The following is a 21,324-nucleotide window of genomic DNA, read 5'->3' as shown; positions in this document are numbered from 1 at the left end:
ATATGGAGAAAAGATGAAGGTACCTGCTTCTGTAGGAGGGACAGTAAGGGGAACATTTATAGTATTGATCTTCAAGGATGGATCCACTTGTGTTTGTAACCTGATGTCGCCCAGATTGTTTGATGTTAGTGGTCCAGATAATTTGGCAAATTTGACCACGTCACATGTGGACGATGATCCTTGAAGCTGAAGTTTGATTCCAGGTGGAAGTGGGTGTAAAGTTATAGGAAGTTTCAGATCGCTATGTTGCGACCCATCGGTCCCATTTAGATCCTTCAGGAACAATAAATCTTTAGTCTGTTGAGCGCCTCTGCTGCAACCAGGTTTATAATGCTCATCATCTTCTAATTTTATTTTTTCAGTCACATGTTGGCCAGCAATATTTTGATCACCAAAGTCTTTTCTTGAGTTTAACCCTGAAACAAACTTATTTTCACTCTGAAAAACAAATAGAAAATTATGTTACATTAAAGGGAAAATCTGGTATTATAATGGCTCTTAATGACTCAATTGATTAAAGGGCCACCATTTATTGTGATACTACTGTAGAAAAACTAAAAGCTAATAGGTTCCATTCCTGGACCGCACTATGTGAGCGGATGTCAACGAGGGAAACAATGAGGTGTGGAGACTAACATTATAGTCACAGGATAACAGTGGGGAAAATAAATCCTGCCTCCCAAAGAGTATGGTGACTCATGGTGGAAAATGCATGTGTATGAACGTTTTGTTAAGAATGAGATCCAGAATGTGATCCATGACTGAAAAGCTTGTTGAGACTCATTGCTGATGTTTGCACGTGAAACCGTATGCCAGCAAAAGCAAGTGCTTTCAGGATATGAAGAGGAAGGGGAATATTGTTACCTCAGGCAAAAGATTAAGAAAATGGAGTTAAGGGAGCATCATCCAACAATAGGAGTTTCTGTTTGTTGCTAACCAAACCAATCGATCTTAAGAGGGATCTTAGAAGGGAGGTAATAAGACATAACTAAAATCCCAAAAAGGGTAAAGTGCTTTCCCCTCTTCGGGGATAGTGAATTCCTTAAAATAAAGGATGCAAAGGCAAAGGTCAGTAATAATGTTAGAGGTTCGCTTCTAATAATTCTTGCTGCTTTTGCTTCCATTTATGTGAAGAATATAGCAAAAAATAGTTCTGTTTGAAGACCAAGACTTTCACTGCTGCAGCAAGTTTACTGTTGTTTTCAGTATTGTCATCAACATCAGAGGAGCTGTCCAGGGATGCTTCTCAAATGTAGTACCATTCGAGGTATTTTCAATGCTGGAGGCCCAACTTGGAAGGCTACAACGTAATTGATGTTTTAAAAAAATCAAACTTACAAATCAGGTAAGAGAACATTTTCTCATAAATGTTTTCCTCTAGGCTTTCTATCCCTTTTAATCAAATAGATCCCTCCCTCTAACCCACATTGCCCAAATGACCCTAAATCTAAAGCTATGTAGACACTGTACCATTTTGTTATGTTACAGAACAGGCCTGGTCTAAAAATCCAGAGACACAAGTTCAAATGCCACCTGCCAATTTTAATTCAGTTAATACATCTTCATGCCTCTTTTACCTCTGGATTTGATTATTCCATTGTAGTCCTGGCTGATCTCCCACACTCCCAGTACCTAAATTTGAGGACATCCAAACCTCTGACACCCGTATCCAAAATCACACCAAATCCTGTTCACATCTATGCTCACTGAACTACATTGGCTCCTGTTTAAGCAAGATCCTAATTTTAAGGCAACAATGCCAACCTATTATAAGGGGCTGCAGAGGGATGGTATAAGTGACTGAGTGTGATTATCATGTTAATCAAGGTGCGAAAACAAGCATCCAGATGTGGAAAACTTTTCAGTTTGCTAGCATGGGAACTTTTCTCCAAGACTTTTTTCCTCGTGATTAGAAAATATCTACAGGACAGGAGGACCGACAAACAACATAGAAGCCAACTGTGAGTTAAATCATGTGAGGTGTAAAATGGATGTCCTCCCTAAACGGGAAACCTATTCCCACCTGGTGTGTGCAAGGTTTAAATTGGGGCGAATATCACTTATGATAACAGAACAGCCCTATTTGTTGTCCATCTTAAGTAACTGAAATTAGGAAAATTCTATTTGTATATTGTTGTTCGCAGTTTCACATTGATAACTTGAATCATATCAACACTGAAGTTGGTATAAAGGTTCTGCTTGGTGTTGTACTGAGCCAGTAATGAACCAGGTTTGAGCAGCGTAACTGATCTCAGGTGAACGTGCTATACTGATCATAGTGCCAGTGAGCTAGTTATGGACATGCACTGAAAAGTACACACTGGGTGAGGACAAAATCAAGTTTTAAAAAAAGGCGGAATTTTTCAGTCCCACTTGCGCCGATACCCAGCCTTGGAAAATCCTGGCCATAATTTATGTCTTGACATACCTCATCTTCCCTACCCTGCTGAACACTTGCGAGCATGGGCTTTCTGAAACTCATTCATGAGCAAAACATACTAGAGCGTGTGAAACAATACTTATCCATGTATTAGCATCTTCAGAAAGGGGAGGGGAAAATTGGAAGGGGTCAAAAATAATACGAGAGACACTAACCTCCAAAATAATCTTGTTGAATCAACTAAGGTAGTCTGATATTGGGAAAAAGACTGGATGTGTTATTCCAGGACATGGCAATGAAACATATGGATGTAATGCTAATGAGCACAGTCACAATTCTCAGGTGTTATTATATATGCAGACGTTATATTACAGAACTGGCTTCAAAATTCAATCCAATGTAGGGTAGCACAGTACCACAGTGATTAGCACTGCTGCCTCATGGCGCCGAGAACCCAGTTTGATCCCGGCCCCAGGTCACTGTCCATGTGGAGTTTGCACATTTTTTCCATGTCTATGTGCCCCCCCCCCCCCCCCCCCCCCCCCAACCCCCACAACCCGGAGATGTGCCTGGATTGGCCACGCTAAATTGCTCTTTAATTGGAAAAAATAATTGGGTACTCTAAATTTAAAAAAATTCAATCCAGTGTACATCAGTCAATTTGATGAAATAGGTCAACTACTCTGGAGCAACATGTGTGCGAAAGGAAGTTTTTATTTACTTTTAAACTTAGTTCAACAGGTATTCTTGATAGTTTGGGTATTTTGTATTGAGAAATTGAGAAATAATTAGAATTCAGTAATTGCCAATTGGCATTTGTGCTGACACAAATACAGGTCTTCAACCATAGATTTGACAATGCGCTGTGCTTTCCGGCTCCCCCACCGTGTGTTTTCTGGAGGCAGGGGCAGTGTGCCATTGGCTGCCGATCTTCTGGTCCCACCGATGTCTACCGTGTTTTGTGTGGCATGCTTGTCCCTCCACCAGGGAATCTGCCGTGGGGGGGGTCACTGTCGGTAGGATCTTCCGAGCCTACCGGCAGGAAGGGCCGGAAAATCCTGTTCGTTATTTCAAATCCATTTCCTTGTTTGGGGAATACAACCAGAGAGCCATTTTGGTAGCTTAAATAAACTGAGCCTTGCACCACTATGCCAATAGGTACATTTATATAATTCTCCTCTCTTTTGTAAATTAGGGAATTGAGTCCATTGAATAAAAATACAGACGTGTCCCCGACGAATAATCTGTAAATGCATCGGATCCGATTATACCTCTGTGCAGTGGTTGGGGTTTGAATAGGTTAAAATAGAGCCATTGTTTCAAACTGTTACACAGTGTATAATACAATGGATGGATTTCTCCAATGGCGGTGGGAATCACCGGTCCTGCCGGCAGCGCACTATCTCCCATGGGTTTCCGGGCGACGTGAGGTAGCTTCAATGGGAATTCCCATTGCCAGTGGTGGGACCAGAGAATTGTGCCGCCAGGAAAACGCAGCTAAGAGGCCAGAGAATCTCACCTAATATTTAAAAGAAACTTCATGCATCCAACTTGTAGTGAGCACTACAAACAAGCTCAAAAATAGTGTGCTGTTTTAAAAATTGAGTACTACAAATAAAGACACTGTGGGCCAGTTGGAAGGCTAGATTGATATACAATTCAACAACAAATTCTGCCATCAGTGGCCACCATATGTAATGTCTACAAGAATCATTGCAGCCACTCGCCAAAGCTTCTTCACCAGCACCTCCCAAACTCATGGCCTCCACCACCCAACAGGTCAAGGCTAATGAAGGAACATCAGCTCCAGAATCCCATCCAGGTCACATGTCGTCAAGATGTGACATGGCACTATTCCTGTATGGTTGTCCAGCCAAACTCCTGAGACTCCAGACCTAACAGCATTAGGGGAGTACCTTCACCACATAGACTGCAACAGTTCAAGAAGGCAGCTCACTACCAATTTCTATGTTCCCTTGCCAGTGATGCCTACATCACCAGAATTATTTTTTGAAAAATCTAAATGCATCAAACTCAATGATGCATGGTCATTATATTTTGTGCCCTTTTCTGTCACTAGGGATTCATAAGGATTCATGTAAACCTCAACTTTTATACAAATAGGGGTGTAATGATGCACCAATAATCTTTTTTAGATATATTTGTTCTAGTTTATTTTTCTGCCTTTAATGCTTTGGCATTATACTATGAACGACTGAAGCATGTTGGATGTGTACAATCATCTTGAGTTGAAGAGCCTGAAGCAATAACCTTGTATTATTGCTTTAATTATGAGGAAATATTATGCTATATCCATTGATCCACAGTAAAGCCACACTTAGAAAGAGCACATTTTTTGATTTTGTTTCTCTACTTGTTCTTGGAGTGTGGGTGTCACATTCCTATTTGCCTTTGAAAATGGCTCCTCGGCCATTTCAGAGGGTAGTGAAGAGTCAACCACATTGCTGTAGGTCTGGAGTCATATGTAAGGCAAGGATGGCAGATTTCCTTTCCTAAAGGACATTAGTGAATCTTACAATTAAAGTTTTACAGTCAATTATTAATTTAATTTAAATTCCATCAGCTGCCATGTGTGATTTTAACCCATGTCCCCAGAGCACGGCCTGGGCTACTAATAAGTCTTACAACACCAGATTAACCTGGTGTTGTAAGACTTCTTACTGTGCTCACCCCAGTCCAACGCCGGCATCTCCACATCAGGGCTACTAACCCAGTAACAGTACCACTGCACCGTTACACGCTATGACTTGTACCCCTCCTGCCTCCCAAGAACAGTTATGCATTCTAAGTGTGGGACTACTAAATTTGTCTTATACTAGCTAAAACAAAATCAGAGAAGGATGTCAAATTTGTGATAGTTCATTCTATTTCAAAGAAAAGTAGAGTTTAAGAAAATATAGTAGAAACAAAACTAAATCTGAATTAACTCAAAATTAACAAAAGAACAGAAAAATAGATCACTTAGTTTCTCGAGTCTGCTCCACCATTCTATTAGATTATGGCTGATCTGTACTTGAACTGCCTAATTTTTCTCCATAGCTTTACCTGATAAAAATGTATCAACCTCAGTCTTAGCATCTATATTGAATATCCCTCCAAAGTTAGAGATAGCAGGTGTTGAAGGAAATTCTTTTTGTCTCAAGTTTAGTTGGAAATGAAAAATCTCCACTCAGGGCTTCCTGTTCTAATTTATTGTCACAATATGTGAAGAAAATGATGGTGCTTTTATTCTTTGCAGTCTGGTAAATAAGACCTTCAATTAAGAGTTTTAAAAAAATTCTAATTTGCTGTCTTAAATATTAAATAAATCACTTGATCTATTGCAAGTTATTATTTTTTCCTCACTCGAAGAAAGGTGGTATTAAGACCAGGCGCGCAGCAGAAATCCAAGTCCCCCCTTACCTCTGCAACAATAGTTCCAGTAGTGCTATATACAATTATCAAAATTATATTTACTTGTTGACATCCAGCTCAGAACCGTAGAACTGTAAGAATGCCATTCATCTGGATTTGTAAAAGGTAACAATGTCAAATAGTGATGCATCCAAAGGAAGTATATTTACATGATCAAAGGAAGAGAAATCCAGTACACTCTAATTTGTGGAACATGTCTTCACTGATTCTGGTGTTGTCATTTTATCAACTTTACAATCTGAATCGTTGTTATACACAAAATAATATCCATTACAATATTAATTGATAGCTCCCAAACGTAGACAAAGGTTCTTGGTCTGCAAAGATTTGCTTTTTCATAAATTTCACATGTTCAATACTTAGAGTCTTACTGTTAAATATTTTTCAGGCAATGCATATTAGAATGTGAATTAAACAAAACCTAGCTTCCTATATCTATATAGATGATACTTGTGGTCAATAAAACAGGAGTTCACAGAGATCTTGGATGAGGGAACTGTAGCGGTCACCTGTAGCTAATGTGGTTAAATAAATTGTTGATATTTGAGGAACTAAGTACACGGAGGAACAGACATTCCAGTTTTGACATGAGTACGAGGAGAAAATCTCTCAAATGGAGGTATCTTCCGCAGGCTGGACATCGAGGAACATATGAACAATGGATGTTGTACTTTCACTGCTCCACCATAATCCAAGAGTATGAAGATAAGAAGGTATAGTCCAATATGCCAAAGGATAGTTAAACAGAGAGACCTTGATGCACAGGCTCAACCACAAAAACTGAAACAAGTAGATTGCAATTTTTTGCAATGTCACAAAGCGTGGTTGTCTCAGAAGGTCAACTGTCCAATTGAAATGCTGCATGTCATTGTAAAAATCCAGTAGTTCTCCTCTATATCATGCCAAGATGTTGCCATGTATATCTTTGCAGAATCAACTGAAGGTTACCTTCAGAAAAATGTAGGGGAACCATCCAATGGCAATCTAGTCGATGTGCCATTCATCCTGAAAATGATCCTGTGGAGGGTATCTCCAATGAAGATTTCTCCCAAAGTTCACAGATAGGTGCAAGTGTAATCTGTAAATAAGAAAGCATGGAATGAGAAAAGGCCCTTCAGGCCATCAATGTTTTTTTCCCCCACAAGCCACGTGTAATCCATTATATCATGGATACCACCAAATGTATTTATTTGCTTCAGGGAATGTTCGGCAAAATATTTCCCTGACCGCCAGTAAATAGAAGGAAAACTCCACAAAATCTAATTCTGTCCACACATCCCCCACAGCCATCAATTCAACTTCCAACCAGACATTTACTCTGCCTTTTTATGAGAAGCTAATTGTTATTACATTAACTACTTTACTAGGAATCTATCCCACAGATCCACTGTGCTGTGGGAGTTTTGTTTAATTTAGTACTTGCTGTGAACGTAGTCTAAGTTAAACAACTTGCTTACATCTATATTACTCATACTTGCAAACATTTTGAGGGCTTGTACATGAACAATCTTCTTTTCTGTGATTAAAACAATTCTGAATGCTGCAATCATCAAAAAACAAAGAATACAGCACAGGAACAGGCCTTTCAGCCCTCCAATCCTGGACCAGTCATGATATCAACCTTGGCCAAAACCCTCAGCACTTTTGTGCCATATCCCTCGATACCCATCCTATCCTCTCGTTGTTACTCTTCTTTCAATTCTCCCTAGTGCATCAATTCTACTTCTAGACACTATGATCTCAATAACTAAAGAGTTCAAATAATGCAATAACCAACAATAGAATCTCAACTCTTGATTATACTACTGGTAACAGTTACCATTGCAGGGAATGGTTAACAATCACACCTAAATATATTTTATTAATGGAAACACATTAATGTGCCCATTTCATGTTTCTTGTTCTCCAATGTTCATTAGGTCTAATCACATAAAATCTAGCTGCCATTCCTTAGACAGTCACCTAACTTGCTCCAGTTCCATGATAACAATCACCTACTTCAGTCATATATTAACAACACTAGGTGCAAGGTCAGACCCATAGTGCATAAAAGGACAAAAGTTGCAAAGAGCAGTATTGTAGATCACATAAATCAAGTAGTGATCAGATGATGGCAAAATTGGATTGCAGGACCATGTAGATTGAGCAATGAGAAGACTAAGGGAGATAAGGAGTTCTGATGTCTTGTAAAGCTACGACAATCGAACAAATGATTAAATAAGTTTTAAATCCAGAGTGAGTGTGTAGCCTCAAAGAAAGCTTCTTGCAGAGAGACCAATATAAATAGGGTGATTGCAATTTTGCTTCAATTCTAACAAGAAATCTGGCAAGTGTTAGAAACGTATGATGAGATATGGAAGCAGTATTCCAGTCTTGGATAAATTAAGGTTTTATTTGGTTTTGGTAGTTGGTGCAGAGAAAATAAATATTTAGCAAACAAGTTTCTTGCAGGCAACTAGATCAATAGAGGTTATCTGGGAGTTCTAGTCAAGATTATTGCGTATAGAAGAGCATAAATGGAAATAGCAGCACTAAACTGGATTTTCAAGAGGCATAAAAACACTGCATTTTTGGAGATCTGAAAATAGATTTTCAAGAGCTATTGAAGACATGGAACTGCCCAAGATGACTCAACCACCATATTGCAAGAATGTTTCAAATGGGGTCATGAAATCTGAAGAAAGCTGCTGAAGATTTTGAGTGGGATCATCAGGAAAATGGTGAGTAGCGTTAGATGGAGAATATAAAAGATATCTAATAAGAAAAAGAAACAAAATGAGTTTACACAGCCAAACCATTGAGAACACCAAAAATGATGAGCATCGATATGATGAGCAATCTACTAAAGCACAGATTTGAGAAGAACCTGCCAACCATGAATGGAACTTTGGTAACAGACCTTACGGTAACTTTTTTAAAAAGCAGATGATGCCAGATTGCCAAAGGTCTTGGATCTGTTGATGGTGATGACTAGTGATCACCTGAAGTTCTAGAGTTAAGCAAATTAGGAATGATGATCCACAATCTAAATATAATTTCAAAAATCATTGTGATCACACTATATTCAACATGTAGCTTGTCCTTGAATATGTACTTCCCAGTTCCTTGCCATCTCTGCCACAATTTCCTGATTGAATCATTCCACCCTGCCACAATGCTGAAATGTTCCAAACCAAAATCATGAAAGACTGTGATTACGGTATATTATCATTCTCATGTATCTCAGATCTCTGTAGTCTTTGACATAGTCGATCAACTATTCTCCTCCAAATGTTTTGCTAGCGTTGTCCAGCTTAGAGTAAATACCTTCATTAGAATTCAATCATAGAATCTCTAGCAGTGGTTCTGTCATATTGAGAGTCCCCCAAGGATCCTCCTTGGAACTGTCTTCTTCCTCATCTACATGTTGTTCTTTGGCAACATCTCTGCAGACATGGCGTAGTTTCCACGGTACCCCATGGATCCTCCTTGGAACTGTCTTCTTCCTCATCTACATGTTGTTCTTTGGCAACATCTCTGCAAACATGGCGTAGTTTTCACGGTGTGCTTGTCGATGGCACCCAGCCCTATCTCTTTTCACCTTTTACCTAGTTGTTTGGCATCCAGTTTTTGGTGAGTCATAATTTCCTACAGATAAACAAAATGGGAAGACTAAACCCATCAGCTTTGTTGCTCGTTACAAACTCCAGACCCTTGACCCAACTTCAATCACCCTTCTCACCTACTAAACATGACAACATATTGTTTGACCTGAACTATGCTTCTAATCTCATTCTTTCTATCACAGTCTGACTACTCCCACCTCTAACGTTAGCCTCTTTACACCAACCCCAGCCCATCTAATATTGAACCCTCAACATGCCCTTATCAGCTTAAGTCCCTCAACTATTCTAATGCTCACCTAGAAGGGCATTAATAAACTTCAGCTCATCCAACAATCTGTTGTTCAAATGCTATCTTCACCAAGTACCAACCCCCATCAGTCCTGTTCATGATTTTTCCCAGCTACCTCCAAGTTAAGGCTATCATCCTAGTGTTCAAATCCTTCTCCTGCCTCAACGATCCCTCTAGCAAATAAATACATTCCTCAACTCTGTTTCTTTGGCTCACTCGTCTTCCTGCATCCTCCCATATCTTCACCTTTGCACCCATATCAGACACCTGGAACCCAGCTTCTGATATGGCTTCCCTGAACTTGTCAACCTCTCCAGTTCCATATTTAAAACCATCACTAAAATACACCAATTTGACCAAGCTTTTGTTCACCTCATCAAATACCTTCTAATTTGGCTCAAGTACCCACTTTTTCCTTATGTTTCCGTGAAGTTCCTTGGGATGCTCTCGATGTTAAAGGTGCTATTATAGCTAGCTCAAATCACCCGAGAGCCTACTTATAAGAAAAGAAGACCATGATCCACTTTACTTTTATGTCCCATGGTACCACTTTGTGGAGAATCCTTCAGTGAAGCTAATCAAAGTTAGGAAGTCATAGTTTGGCTGTGTGTTCATGAAGATTAATAATGGACATTTATATGATGATAGTACTGCTTCATCAGCTCTGTGAATTATATCCACATTCACATTGTATTAACCACAATATGGCAGCCAGTCTACAAAGAAAAATATATTTTTCTGACATATTTAATCATTGCAAGTTACTACAACATATTGTCGTGAAGATAAATAGGTAATACTGCTAGGTTTGCCATTCAATGCTGTTGCTTTACTTACTTGTAATTTTTTTGGCTGGGAAATCACATTCTATCCATTCTGTTTTCAGTGTTTTCTTTTCACCTCCTTCCATGTCATTTTACCCCCACCTTCAGTGTTTGATTGTCTTTGAAATATGCAATGTGTGTGTACTCTTGGTGTTCTTTCATCTTATAGATCTTGATGATAAGAACATACTCACACCAAATGTATCTTTGTACATGCCTATCACACTATAATATGTTGTTTCTGCTCTAAAATAATTATTTTGCATTTATGGCTAAGTATGTATTCAGAAAAATATACTAATATTATATTATACACAGGTTCATTGCAGTGTGCCCAAAACCACTGGTCTTTGTACAATATATCTCGACAGCTGTCAGCATAGTTGATGCGACATTGATTTTTTTTAACCATTAGAGTAAATTTCATTATTTAACATCAAGCGCACTTGTCAGATAATTGTTCAGAAATTGTAATATTACTAAATTTAATGGAGCACATTTCAGATCGTCAATAGCTGGCCAGACCAACGAGCCACAAATTGCTGGATAATGATTATGCATTAATGATGATCTCCATTATTGGTAAAAAAAAACTCACAATTTGCAGAAAAACAGATATGTGTTAAATTCCATTTTTCACAAATTGCTAAATCATTTGAACCGTTATAATAGTCAAAGCCGATAAACCTCCCTTCCCATTGTGAGACTCTGCATTGGAGTTAATGGTGTTCATGAAATTTCCTGCTTTATGATGTTAAAATAAATCTGCCAGAAAACAAAGAATAGGGATTAAGGATTGCTACATGGACTGGCAAAAGGTGGGAAATAGCATTTCACATGGATCAATGCTGATATCACTGCTGCTCATAATTTTGTGAGCATGATTCAATGGAATTGTTTCTAAGTGTAGTAGTGATTGGGACCTGCCGCGAGCTTCCCGGAGATCGGGCCGGCAAGGCCGTCACCGTTATCCAGCGTTAATTGATCCAATTAAGGAGGTTCCACAGGCGTCACGCCACAAATCATTGTTCGCCAGCCGATTCGATGGGACCACGCTCACCAGCCCCCTGCTAAGGTAGATCAGCACATAAACTGCTCCTGCACAGCCAACCGGACACAGATCGCAGTCGTGCCGCCGAGGCAACTGGCCCCATGATTTGGGGATGCAGACCCTGGGAGGCTCCTAGAGGCGTTTGAGGCCAGGAGGGATGTTCAGTTCCCAATGGGATTCATGGAGGGTAAGTCACAAGGGATCCAGTGCCGCCTGGGAGGAGGCTGTCAGCTCAGCTGTGACACCAGGAGGACTGGCACCCAGTACCGCAAGAAGGTAAACAACCTATACCGGGTGGGATGGGTAAGTTGGCACAGGCCCTCCACATGGGAATGTGCCAGGCACCGCCCCCACCCAGCACCATGCCCTAGGCCACCCATGCCATACCCTCTTCAACACTCCCCCCCCTCTCTGAAAACTTCTTTTCACTTTCCACCTCCCCGCCCCTCTGGTGAACCACACGTGTGGCTAACGATGCCCTCTGTATCCCTGCAGGAGAAGTAGAACGAGGACCCAGACGGGCGGCCGGGGTGTCAGACATCAGGATCCTCACCACCTTCGAGTATGGGCCCTGGAGGTTATGAGGGTGGCGGTGGACAGAGCAGTCACCGATGCGGTGGTCTGCGTATGGCACAAAATGGAAGAAAGCTCTTCACCTTAATTCATGCAAACTCACCTACCCTTACCATTTCATATGGTTCTTTACTCTCATCCTTCAATCACAGCTAAGGCTAATTATTTCCCTCAAATGCTTTACCACTCACATTCTCCTTCCAGTTCTACTTGGTTTTGTATCCACTCTCGGAAAATATTCCTCCCTTAAAATGGCAAACATGTGCTTAAAATCTTCTTCCCTACTCCCTTCCAATCTATTAAAATCTCAAGTGCAACGAGCTCATAGATTTCATTATCACCAAGATTAAGAACATACATTCAAATGCCACTGCCACACCCTTCCCTTCCCCTAGCCCTGTCATAATATGCACTCATGCTCATAATGAGATACAGACAGGCAGTGATGGACACACACAGGAACCAATCACCACACAGAATACAGAACAACCAATCACCAGGCAGGACACCACAGGGTACCTTACCAGTATAAAACACACGAGGCAGGAAGGCTCAGCCTCTTCGTACTGATGATAGCTGTAGCAACAGTCAGGGTGCAATGTACCGTCAGCTCCTCCTACACATGGCACAGAGCAAGTCTGGGCAAGCCAGACCAAGGTTTGCAAGCTTAGATTAATAGCGTGTCGACCCAAAGCGAATTGTGTACATTACTCGGCAAGTTCAATAAAGCAGTGTTGAACCATCTATAGCGTTGGAAGCCTGTTTTCAAGTGATACTGCATCGAATTGCAGTCCGTGTTGATCCAACATATATAACACATCATGGTACCAGGAAACTATTAACTCTAACGGACCTGCCTCGAGTAAATCTGAAATGACCAGAAAGCAAGTGGCAAACAGCCAGCGGTATGGAAAAGATCTAGGCCCCTCCGCAGCTCCGATCTCCGGCAACCTCTGCGCCAACTGGAGGGTCTTCAGACAGAAGTTCCTCCTACACCTCGTGGCATCCAACCTTGAGGAAGCATCAGATGCCAGGAAAATTGCGATGCTGCTGTCGACGGGGGGGGGGGGGGGGGGGGGGGGGGGGATCATGCCATCCACATCTTTAACTTGCTCATGTTTGCCCAAGGAGAAGATAAGGCAAGTTCCAGACCATTCTACAAAAATTCGACAGCCACTGTGAAGTCGAGCTAAATGAGAGCTTTGAACGGTAGATCTTCCAACAGAGGCTTCAGAGTAAGGACGAACCTTTTCACTCCTTTTTGACCCATCTCCGCATCTTAGCGCAGTCATGTAACTATGACTCGACTGCTGATTCCATGATCTGGGATCAGATCGTTTTCGAGGTCCATTTCGACTCCCTGCAGGAGCAGCTCCTTAAAATCAAATGTATGACTCTCCCGATCACCATCGAAACGTGCGTTGTCCATGAACATGCCAGAAATCACTACGCCCACATCAAGGCGGCAGAAACGGCAAAACTAGCCTCCCACGAGACAGAAAGTGTACAGGCCATCGCTAAGCTGCAGGGCCTGAGCATTGAGGAGAGTGGCCGTTTCACGGGTTTCAGTGGCTGTTTCGCAGGCTTTCCACGGGGCTCCGCGCAGGCGCACCGCGACTGGGAGGACAATGCGGCCGGAAATCCTACTACGCATGTGCGAACGTTGGCCCGACCGCACTGTGCAGGCGCGAAGGCGCACGGAACGCACTGACGTCAGCATCATGACGTACCAAAATTGTGGCTCCGCCATTTAAAGCAGCAATGCCCAGCCAAAGGAAGGCAATATCTACAATGTGGAAAGCCTGGGCATTATGCGGCCTTATGCAGGTCCGCTCCACCGGTCAAAAGCCAGCGATCCCAGCTGCAGCGCAGACCTGTCCACCGCATACAGCAAGGCATGCAGGATTCCGATCCCAAAAGCCCAACAGACCCAAATGATGACTGCCTCGAGTCTCCATATCAGGTGGGCATTATCACCACACGTGAGAATGTCTCCTCCACTCATGCAAAACGCCCCTCAATCCTAAGTGTGGATTCTGGTGACGAATGGCGCGCTGTGAATCAGTGCAGAATCCAATTCAAACTGGACACTGGTGTGTCTGCAAACCTCATATCTTGGGCAGACCTCGACAGCATCCAAGACCAACACAAAATTCTTCCGCCAGCCTGCCAGCTCCTTAATTACAATGGCAATGCCATAGCTGCTAGTGGATCGTGTCATCTAGTTGTATCCCACAAGGCAATCACAGCGACGTTAAGATTCAAGATTGTCAGGCCTGACAAGGCATCCCTGCTCGGTGCCCATGCATGTAACTCCTTAATCTGGTACAGCGAATCCATGCCCTGTCCTCTGCACCTCTGACTGCCTCATCTCATGTGAATCTACAGGCTGACATAGACGACTTCCTCGCGCAATATCCCGATGTGTTCGATGGGATGGGCACGCTCCTGTATCGCTACAAAATACTACTCAAGCCGGATGCCACCCCAGTCATTCATGCACCATGCCGGGTGCGGGCTCCTCTAAAGGATCGTTTAAAAGCGCAGCTGCAAGAGCTCCAAAGCCAGGGCATCATTTCAAGGGTCACAGAACCAACAGACTGGGTCAGCTCCATGGTCTGCGTGAAGAAGCCCTCAGGCGAAATACGAATCTGTATCGATCCCAAAGACCTCAATCGCAACATCATGAGGGAGCATTACCCGATCCCGAAGCGGGAAGAATTAACCTCTGAGATGGCACACGCCAAATTCTTTACCAAGCTGGACACCTCACGTGGTTTCTGGCAGATACAACTGGACGACTCCAGCAGGAAGTTCTGCACGTTTAACAATTCGTTCGGCAGGTACTGTTACAACCGCATGCCTTTCGGTATCATTTCAGCCTCCGAAGTTTTTCACCACATAATGGAGCAAATGGTGGAGCGCATCGAGGGTGTGCGAGTCTATGTGGATGACGTGCTATTCTGGTCCATGAACCCCGTGGAGCACATAGATCGGCTCAAACAGGTCTTTAAAAAGGGTCCACGAGAGTGGCCTCAAGCTAAACAGGGCCAAATGCTCACTTGGTCTGTCACCAATCAAATTTCTGGGTGACCAAATATCCCAGCAGGGTGTGCAACCTGATTCCGACAAAGTAATGGCAATCAATGCCATGAAGACCCCAGATGTCAAGAAGGCGGTACTACGCTTCCTGGGGATGGTGAATTTTCTGGGGAAACTCATTCCTAGCATGGCATCCCACACCACAGCCCTCCGGCATCTAGTAAAAATGACCACAGTATTCCAGTGGACACCAACACATCAAGCGGAGTGGATGGAGCTCAAGGCAAAGCTCATCACGGCCCCAGTCCTGGCGTTCTTTGACCCGACCAAGGAAAAAAAAATATCCATGGACTCAAGCCAGGACGGCTTTGGTGCGGTGCTCCTCCAGAAAGATGACTCCTCGTCCTGGGCTCCAGTGGCATACGCATCCAGGGCCATGACTCCGTCCGAGCAAGGGTACGCACAGATTGAAAAGGAGTGCCTGGATCTCCGAACAGGAATCCTTAAAGTCCACGATTACGTATACGGTCTGCCAAAGTTCACGGTGGAAACAGACCACAGACCTTAGTCCACATCATCCAGAAGGATTTAAATGACATGACGCCCCGGCTACAGCGCATTCTTCTGTGACTCCGCTGATATGATTTCGACCTCGCCTATACAGCGGGCAAGGAGCTGATAATCATGCATGCCCTATCCAGATCCATCACCACACCCTGCGAACATGTAGACTTCATTCGTCAAATTGAGGCACAGGTACAGATGTGCGCCAGCAACCACCCGGCCACTGACAAACGTGTCATCCAGAAACGAGCAGAAACTGCCAAGGACCCTCTGCTGCAAAGTTAATGCACCACCTCGCAAATGGGTGGCGCAACGGGCAATGCCCCCAGTTTTTTAATGTCAAGAATGATTTGACGGTTGTTGAAGGGATCATTCTGAAACTGGATCGAATTGTTACCCCCCACAGTATGCAGGCCATGGTGCTCAAGCAGATCCATGAGGGTCACCTTGGAGTCGAGAAATGCCAACGCAGAGCTCGACAGGCAGTTTACTGGCCTGGGATCAGCCAGGACATCTCCAACATGGTCCTCAATTGCATCACATGCCAGAGATTCCAACCACCTCAGCCCAAGGAGACGCTCCAACAACATGAGCTCTCCGTGGTCCAAGATGGGAATAGACCTCTTTCACGCAAATGGGTGTGACTATGTACTTCTGATCGATTCCTTTTCGAACTACCCAGAAGTTGTGAAGCTGTCGGACCTCACGTCAAAATCAGTCATCAAGGCCTGCAAGGAGACGTTTGCCAGGCACGGTATACTACTCACAGTGATGAGCGACAAGGGTCCACGTTTCCACAGCCAAGAGTGGTCCAACTTTGCACAATCCTGCCACTTCAAACATGTCACATCCAGTCCCCATTACCCCCAGTCAAACGGGAAGGTGGAAAAAGGGGCCCACATTGTCAAGCAGCTGCTCTGCAAGGCTGCAGACTCTGCATCTGATTTTAACCTTGCACTGTTGGCATACAGGGCAACCCCTCTGTCGACTGGTCTGTCTCTGGCTCAACTACTCATGAATCGCAACCTGCGAACTGTTCCAGCCATCCACGTTCCAGACCTTGATCACCTCACGGTGCTGAGAAAAGTGCAGCGACTCAGGGACCAGCAGAAGATCACGTATGATGCTCATGCCACTGATTTGCCTGTGCTGGCTCCAGAAGATGTTATTCGCATCAAGCTGCCTGAGGGCTGAAGATGTCATACACATGGACTTCAGTAAGGTGTTTGATAATGTTTCCCATGGCAGGTTGATGGAAAAAGTGAAGTTGTATGAGGCTCAGGGTGTACGAGCTAGATGGATAAAGAACTGGCTGGGCAACAGGAGACAGAGAGTAGTGGTGGAAGGGAGTGTCTCAAAATGGAGAACGGTGACTAGTGGTGTTCCGCAGGGATCCATGCTCGGACCACTGTTGTTTGTGATATACATAAATGATCTGGAGGAAGGTATAGCTGGTCTGATTAGCAAGTTTGCAGATGATACCAAGATTGGTGGAGTTGCAGATAGCGAGGAGGACTGTCAGAGAATACAGCAAAATATAGATAGATTGGAGAAATGGCAGATGGAGTTCAATCAAGGCAAATGCGGGGTGATGCATTTTGGAAGATCTAATTCAAGAGCAGACTACTGTATACGGTCAATGGGAGAGTCCTGGGGAAAATTGATTTACAGAGAGATCTGGGAGTTCAGGTCCATTGTACCCTGAAGGTGGCAACGCAGATCGATAGAGTGATCAAGAAGGCATACAGCGTGCTTGCCTTCATAGGACGGGGTAATAAGTACAAGAGTCGGCAGGTCATGTTACAGTTGTATATGACTTTGGTTAGGCCACATTTGGAATACTGCGTGCAGTTCTGGTCGCCACATTACCAGAAGGATGTGGATGCTTCAGAGAGGGTGCAGAGGAGGTTCACCAGGATGTTGCCTGGTATGGAGGGTGCTAGCTATGAAGAAAGGTTGAGTAGATTAGGATTGTTTTCGTTGGAAAGCGGAGGTTAAGGGGGGACCTGATTGAGGTCTACAAAATTATGAGAGGTATGAACAGGGTGGATAGCAACAAGCTTTTTCCAAGAGTGGGGGTGTCAATTACAAGGGGTCACAATTTCAAGGTGAGAGGGGGAAAGTTTAAGGGAGATGTGCGTGGGAAGTTTTTTACGCAGAGGGTGGTGGGTGCCTGGAACGCTTTACCAGCGGAGGTGGTAGAGACGGACACGATAGCATCATTTAAGATGCATCTAGACAGATATATGAACGGGCGGGGAACAGAGGGAAGTAGATCCTTGGAAAATCGGCGACAGGTTTAGATAAAGGATCTGGATCAGCGCAGGCTGGGGGGGGGGGGGGGGGGTGCGAAAGGCCTGTTCCTGTGCTGTAATTTTCTTTGTTTGTTCTTTGTTTGAGGGAGGTTTATTCAGCCCCAGTTGTTGTTGTACGACAGGCTGCCCCCAGGTCTTTCGTTGTTCGCATGGCTGATGGCTCCATTCTCAGGTGCAACAGAAAGTTGCCTGCCCACCACCCCCTGACCACACCCCTCTGTATGTCGAGACGCCTCCTCCGGACATTTCAAACCACAAGCCCGCCAATCTGGCAGCAATCCCGCCTGTCGAGACACCGGCGCCCCCCCCTGCCACCTCTGAGGCGGTCGACAAGAATCCGTCGCCCACCACAAATACTGGACTTATCGACTTTCACTGTGTAAATTTTGTTCACCTTGTTCTGTATATGCACGATAGACACCTTCCCATGTATATATGTTCACTCACTCACCATTTTGCACATAGTCACGCATGTAAATACAAGCACACAGCCACAAGCATCCAAAATTTATTTAAAAAGGGGAGATGTCATAATATGTACTCATGTTCATAATGAGATACAGACAGGCAGTGATGGACACACAGGAACCAATCACCACACAGAATACAGAACAACCAATCACCAGATAGGACACTACAGGGTACCTTACCAGTATAAAACACAAGAGGCAGGAAGGCTCGGCCTCTTCGTACTGGTGATAGCTGTAGCAACAGTCAGGGTGCAATGTACCGTCAGCACCTACTACACATGGCACAGAGCAAGTCTGGGCAAGCCAGACCAAGGTTAGCAAGCTTAGATTAATAGAGTCTCGACCCACAGCGAACTGTGTACATTACTAGACAAGTTCAATAAAGCAGTGTTGAACCATCTACAGAGTTGGAAGCCTGTTTTCAAGTGATACTGCATCGAGTTGCAGTCCGTGGTAATCCAACATATATAACACATCAAGCCCAACAAACATAATGTCCCCCAAAGCGTCCCCTTGCACTAGTCATAAACTTGCACCTTTCTCTAGTTTCTATCCTATCTCCCAATATGCTCTCAAAGTTCATCTTGTCCATTGAAACACCACTTACTCTTTCGACTCAATTCCTACTAAACCACTGACCATCCTATTTGCCTTACTGGCATCCATGCTATTTGATATTGGAAACAGCTCCCTAACCTCTGGTACCATTCCCCACCCAATATCAGTTATCAGCATTCCCTCCTCAAAAATTTCATCCGTGACTCCTTTGTCCCTTCAAATGACTGCTCCATTCCAACTTTCCTATCTTCTGCAAAGTTCTTGAATAAATTGTCACTTCTGTCTGTCTTGCCTGCAACTCAATACATGTATTTGAACATCCCCAAACAGGTTCCAGCCCTGTCATAGCACGGAAATGGTCCTAATGAATGTTACAACTGACTTCCATTGTGACTATGGTGCACTATCCCATCTCATTCTTCTGAACCAGTCTGCTGCCTTTGACATTGCTCACTATACCATCATCCTCCAATGCTTCAGCTTTCATTGCCCAGCTGAATGGAACTACCATCGCCTGGTTTCACTCTGATCTATCCAGTCATAATCAGAGAATCTCCCTCAAAGCCTTTTCTTCATAGTTCCATCTGGACCCCTGCCCCCAAGGATCTGCCCTTGATTCTCTCCTATTTCACATCGACATACTGTCCCTCAGAATCATCTGAAAACACAATGTCAGCTTCCGCATGCACACTAAGGACATCCAGCACTACCTCATCACCATCTGTCCTTAACACTTTCACAACCTCATTGTTATCAGGTTGATAATCACTCTAGCATGAGAAGTGATTTGCTCAAATTCAACACTGAGAAGGCCAAAGCAAGGTCTGCAAACTCCACTCCTAAGCCATGGATTCCACACCTCACTGGGTCAGGATCAACCCAATTTTCACAAACAGGAGCCTTAGTTTGACAGTGTTTCTGAATGCACATTTGTCTCTATCACCAAAAACACCTACTTCCACATCCATAACATTGCCCGTCTCTGCCTATGCCTCAGCTAATCTGCTGCTGAAATGCTTACCAATGTTTTTGGTGCCTCCAATCTTGATTATTCGATGTATTCTTGGCTCATCTTCCATCTTTCATCCTCCACATACACTAATGTAGAATCCACAATAAGCAGAACGCAGAGACAATGGAAGAAATTAAAGACCACCGCATATTCCAATACACTTCCAATATTCCTCCACTCCCTTAAGGGTCTCCTTACCTAACCTGCACCTAGGCTGGTATTTTTATACAGCTTAGGGTCTCCTTATAAAGGGGAAACCCCGCCCCTTAAAGGGGAAGTCCTGCCTCCCTTAAAGAGGAAGTTCATATTCCGGGGAGATCATGGGAAATCGTATGGTCCTGGGACCTCAATTGGGTTATTACACTCCTTTCCCCCTCCCTCCACAAAACAATATGGAGCAACGTCCACATCCATGGGTATGTGCGCTGGGCCTTTCGGCCGTTTCTCCTGCAGACAGCGTTCAGGTACAGACCTTACAGTGTCAGGAGGTGTATATCGGACCGGGAGTAGCGTTACGTGATGAGCATCTGGGGAGCGGCGGCAACCCTGGTGTGGTCATAAGAGCTGGCTCAGGCGCCTCCGGCGGTGGCAGAATGTCCATCTCGGTCTCTGAATTGGAGCTAGGTGTTTTTTTTGTTCGGCATCTTGGTGCCGTGCAGTGGCCTGTAGTGACCTGTGTCCTCCTCGGTTCGGTCCTGAGCGCAGCGGACCTTTCCGCCAATATCTGGATAAACGAGACACAAACCGGTGTGGAGGCGGCGATCCATCGACATTTTGGCTTGCACGATGCCCGTCGTAGGATGCAGAATAAGAGCCTTGCTAAGTGGGTCCCCCAGGTTCCCAATGTTTGTTTTTCATTCCGAGCTTAAAAGTTTGCACTTCCCGCATGGTGAAGCTGTGTGCTATGGGACGGTCCTCACGTGATGGATCCTATTGTGACACAAATTCCGCACTTAAACGGCGTACCATTGTCTGATACTACTAACCCGGGTATGCTGTGCATGCTGAAAATGGCCTGAGTAGTCCAGGCTGTCATCTTCTGTATCTTGAGGACCTCCATCCACTTGGAATGGGCTTGAAAAGCACGAGGAACATTACCCTCTGAAAGGGGCCCGCAAATTCTATATGGAGGCGAGACAACGATCGACCTGGCCATTTCCACAGGTAGCGCGTGGCTGCAGGAGGAAACTTTTGGTCCGCCTGACA

At 44.0% G+C, this 21,324-nt stretch overlaps 1 protein-coding gene across 3 annotated transcripts in view; it reads right to left on the bottom strand.

The window, feature by feature from the left end:
* LOC119965055 (transcription factor SOX-30-like) overlaps positions 1-21,324 on the bottom strand; it is a 175,428-nt gene that overhangs the window by 90,348 nt on the left and 63,756 nt on the right. For all 3 annotated transcript variants that reach the window (XM_038795293.1, XM_038795295.1, XM_038795294.1), the window contains exon 2: positions 24-438. In XM_038795293.1, coding sequence (XP_038651221.1) covers positions 24-438 — 415 coding nt within the window. The remainder of the gene's footprint in view (positions 1-23; positions 439-21,324) is intronic.

The sequence above is a fragment of the Scyliorhinus canicula genome, chromosome 4, assembly GCF_902713615.1.
Source record: "Scyliorhinus canicula chromosome 4, sScyCan1.1, whole genome shotgun sequence".
Lineage (NCBI taxonomy): Eukaryota > Metazoa > Chordata > Chondrichthyes > Carcharhiniformes > Scyliorhinidae > Scyliorhinus > Scyliorhinus canicula.
The sequence above is the reverse complement of the archived record's forward strand: the minus strand, read 5'-3'. Positions and strand labels throughout refer to the sequence as shown.